General features: G+C 37.9%; 1 protein-coding gene across 1 annotated transcript in view; it reads left to right on the top strand.

The window, feature by feature from the left end:
• Positions 1-3,153, top strand: part of LOC103808827 (kinesin-1 heavy chain-like) — a gene marked incomplete at its 3' end in the record, with an annotated part of 6,064 nt that extends 2,911 nt beyond the window's left edge. Inside the window, 6 exon segments of the mRNA XM_009081632.1 lie at positions 1-58; positions 454-558; positions 969-1,017; positions 1,323-1,378; positions 1,489-1,576; positions 3,029-3,153. The exon segment at positions 1-58 is cut by the window's left edge and continues 37 nt beyond it. Coding sequence (XP_009079880.1) covers positions 1-58; positions 454-558; positions 969-1,017; positions 1,323-1,378; positions 1,489-1,576; positions 3,029-3,153 — 481 coding nt within the window.
• Between the last annotated feature and the right edge of the window lie 1,376 nt (positions 3,154-4,529).

Consider the following 4,529-nt stretch of genomic DNA (forward strand, 5'->3'; position numbering starts at 1 on the left):
CAATGGTACAATATTTGCTTATGGGCAAACATCGTCTGGAAAGACACACACTATGGAAGTAAGAAATCTTAAAATCATTTTCTCTTAATGTCACTGTCATATCCTTTTGTTGCAATAGTCTTTCTAGAAATGGGATGTCCGCTTGTTTTCTTCGTGCAATATGAGTTTTCTTTCCCTTTCCATTGCAATATTTTCAATACCCTTTTTTGGGGGGAATGAGAATTGCAATTAGTGTATTTTTTCAGCCCTCAGTAGCAGGAAGAGAAACACCAGAGTAATATTAATAGCATATTTTCACTTTTGATAGTCTGGGAGAATTCAGAGCCTAAGTCTTGTCAGCATTTTAAAACTAATTTGTCTGTTAACCAGAACAAGTTGTTTAGCCTTTGGATGCTGTTTGTGATGTTGGATTCAGTATGAATGTTTCATTTTATTGTATCTATTTCTAATAAGGGGAAGCTTCATGACCCAGATGGAATGGGCATTATTCCAAGAATAGTGCAAGATATTTTTAATTATATTTACTCCATGGACGAGAATCTTGAGTTTCACATTAAGGTAAACTTTTCTTCATTTTTACTTATTTAATCTGTGTTCAAACTGGAAGGTAGTCTGCTGTTAAATGGATATTGTGTATCTGCTTCAAATGCCTGTAACTTGGAAACAGTAGCATGAGTTATTCTGAAGTAACTGTTTCTTCTTAAAGAAGAATTATGGTAGCACTCTAATTTTGTTTCCACTTAGCATTGATGGTTGCTGTCCTGATAACCTGTGGCAATGCTGATAGTGTTTGAAGCTTTTGATCAAAACAGTTCTTCTTAAAGGTGTATTTTAGTTCAGCCTTAAGAACTTGAGCTGGATGTGGTGTCATGTGGGAGGTCACAGTGGTCATGCTGGATCCTTCTGATCAAAAAGCAAGGCATTGTTGCTTTCTGATGCTGTATCTCTTTTCCCTTTTCCACTAACAGGTGTCATATTTTGAAATATACTTGGATAAAATAAGGGACCTTTTGGATGGTAAGCCTTTTTTTTGTATGGCACATAGAAAATAGATTGTTCTGGAGGGAGATATTAAAAAAACCCTATGATATCTAGGTATGCATTGTGCGAATAACCTGTACATGTTAAGGGTGCATCAGAATGGGAAAGCATGGAGCTCATCTATGTAATGTTACTAAAGCTGCAGTAGTTGTTTCTTTACTAAGTTTTTATCAAGTGTTGCTGAGAGATAACACGACTCAGCCATGCATTGAACACGACTCATTCATTCATTTTGCAATGGAATCATATGTGCCTTAGCTTTGGATCTTTTTCTCTTCCAGTTTCAAAGACCAATCTTTCTGTTCATGAGGACAAAAATAGAGTTCCCTATGTAAAGGTGAGCATCAATCTGATACGTTTTCATCTCACACTACTCTAGTGTACACGATTTACTTCTGCCTTGCTGGTGTGGTGTTATTTTGACCCTCCTGTTTGTTTTTTCCAAAGGGTTGCACGGAGCGCTTCGTATGTAGTCCAGAAGAAGTTATGGATACTATAGATGAAGGAAAATCAAATCGACATGTAGCAGTTACTAGTAAGTATTATCTTTTGTTTCCTTTTACTGCTTTATCTTTTTTTTTTCTGGTATACCTTAAAAAGTAGGGAATGCAACAATAGCGAGCTAAATAATTCCAAGTTTTAGAAAGGGTCTGGCACACGCAGTTTCAGCATGTCTTGCAGAAACAAGTATTTCAATGCATTTCTTGTTAGATGATGTTGCTTAGACTTGGATTGAAAAAAGGAGCGTAAGCGATCCGTGAGGAGCTCTGAATCACTGGAGAAAATGGTGTAGCTCTGCTTTAGGATTAGTGTAAAATCCCAGTTTGTGGAATTTGTTTCAATTAACCTAGGAATCTTTAAGTAAGGCACTGTGGCTCATCTGTGGTTTGACCATTCTCTTGCATATTCTAAGAACAGCTGCTCAGAATATATCTTCAGACCTGCTGCAGATTTAAGCAGCATCCCAGGGTCCCAAGATTTTTGGCTCTAGCATGCAACTGAGTTACAAGGAACCGTGGCATAGGTCTCAACATTTTCACAAGAAGCAGAATTAGGAAGTGGCAGAGGGGTTAAAAAAGAAACAAACAAACAAAGAAAGATGAGGGGCATGCAAAACTATTCTTAAGTTCTTAGCTTACGAGGTGACTGCCAGCGATCTCTGAGAGCCAGTTTGAGGGTCAGTTTCACAATCTTCCTGTGTCTAGTTCTTTATTCAGGAAAAGAAAGACTATAGAGTCATTAAGAGAAAATACAAGTTTTTTCTTCTTATTTCTTCAGTTAAAGACCAAAAATAAAAATATGATGTTGCTTTTAAGGAATGACTCAGTCTTGCACTTCTATGTCATTGCTCCAAGGTGTAAGGTTCTGAAGTGGGGACCACACTAAGTGAGGGAGAAACAGCAGAAGTTTGGGTAGAGAGGTTGAGCTGTGTTGAGCTGCTTCTGTGGCATCACTAAACCAGTCCTTTTAGGTTGTGAGGGATTTGTGGTTAAAAGAAAGAACAAATAGGCAGATGTTCTCATTCAGATTGCAATCTGCTTAAATTTTGTTAATGAATTAAAATAATACTTTAAATGCTCTGCATGTTTCACAGCAGAGGGGGCAGTGCAGGAAAGGGCTGAAAGGTTATGGCCATCTAGTTCAAATTGTCACAGAAGGATGAAATATGAGACACTGGAAGTCTACAAAAAAATAGTCTGCTATCAAAACCTAAATATGCTTTCTGTTCTAATAAAGTAAGTTAAATGTGGACAGGCTAGCAAATCTCATCAGTGAGCTTAGGTGGTATTAATAGAACCCCAAGGGAAGCTGAATCTTTGTTACTCAAGTATATGATACTGTTGGGTTTGCTGCCTCTAGTTCTGTTGTCTTTGAGAGATTATACAGTTTCATTAGCTCTAGATCTCTTTGCACTGTGGGAAAGTTCTGTTTTAAGTGAGTTTGTTTGTACAAATCTCTTTGACAATGTGTATGTTTTGAATTATAGATATGAATGAACACAGCTCCCGAAGTCATAGTATTTTTCTTATTAATGTAAAACAAGAGAATACTCAAACAGAACAAAAACTAAGTGGAAAACTTTACCTTGTGGACTTGGCAGGGAGTGAGAAGGTAATTATAAATTTCTTTTTCTGCTCCAAAAAACTGGGTTTTTTTCTTTACAGTCAAATATTTTACATCGGTGTAATATGATTGTTCAGTTGTCATCTCCGAGATGTGTCAGTTTTGGCTTTGAAATGTGGTTTCTGAATCCTAGGCTGGGTTGGCTGTTTGCTGCTACCACTTTAAGGTGATCTGCATTTCTGCAGTGAGGGTTTGTAAATATGGACTAGGGTGGGGAAATAGGGTAGAGTTCAGTTTCGGTGTCTGAGAGCACAGAAAAGGTGTATGGGTGTGTGGGCTAGCTGCGTAGTAGAATAAAGAGTTTATGGATGTGGAATATCTGGATTTTCTTAAGTAGTGGTACCAAGTTTCTCGAGATGTGTCAGTTTTGGCTTTGAAATGTGGTTTCTGAATCCTAGGCTGGGTTGGCTGTTTGCTGCTACCACTTTAAGGTGATCTGCATTTCTGCAGTGAGGGTTTGTAAATATGGACTAGGGTGGGGAAATAGGGTAGAGTTCAGTTTTGGTGTCTGAGAGCGCAGATAAGGTGTACAGGTGTGTGGGCTAGCTGCATAGTGGAATAAAGAGTTTATGGATGTGGAATATCTGGATTTTCTTAAGTAGTGGTACCAAGTTTCTTAACTGGAAATTCTGATTACCATTGGTTAAAATGACAGCTTGCTTTCCTGTGTCAGTGGCTTAAAGCAGGGAAGGAAATACGTACTGTAATTAGTCTTTTAAGAGCTGGATTTTTGACATTCTTTTCATCTTTGCTTTTGGGTTTATCCCTGTCTTTGTCTCCAGCTTTATTCAGCTGTTTCTGCTTGCTGTTGTCTTTACTTGCATCATTGTTCTATGACCTTATTGTCGTCTCTGATCCTGTGTTTATTCTGAGCTGTGTTTCTTTAGTCATAGTCTATTTTAAAGAAAAGGACTGGGCTGCAGGTCTTTTTTCTCTGTAGTTCCTTTCACTGTTTATTTCAAATTTTACTTTTGTGCATTTCCCAAGTCTTTTTGAAATGCATGTTTTCTAATGTCTAGTCTTGGGCTGGTTTAAACACAGGCAAATAGAATTGTTTAGCTGTAGTCATGATCATGGCTTGGTGAAAATAGTAAAGGGAGGGTTATAGAACTCTAAGTCAAGTTCAGCCCTTGAGGCAGAAGAGCTAAGGTAAATAGAATGGTGTCAGGGTAGATTTTTTTCACATTTCTACTGATATCTACTTGAGTTCCTAGAGCATTCATGTAGATCAGATTCATCCTCTAAAATCTGCTCTCACTAGTTTCTGCTAATGTCTCTCTGCCATATTTTCCAGGAGTGGTGGTGGTATGTGGTTTGGTTTTTATGGTTCGTTTTGTTAGGGTTTTTTGGCAGGGAGTGGTGGT

Source organism: Acanthisitta chloris, unplaced genomic scaffold (assembly GCF_000695815.1).
Source record: "Acanthisitta chloris isolate BGI_N310 unplaced genomic scaffold, ASM69581v1 scaffold17489, whole genome shotgun sequence".
NCBI lineage: Eukaryota > Metazoa > Chordata > Aves > Passeriformes > Acanthisittidae > Acanthisitta > Acanthisitta chloris.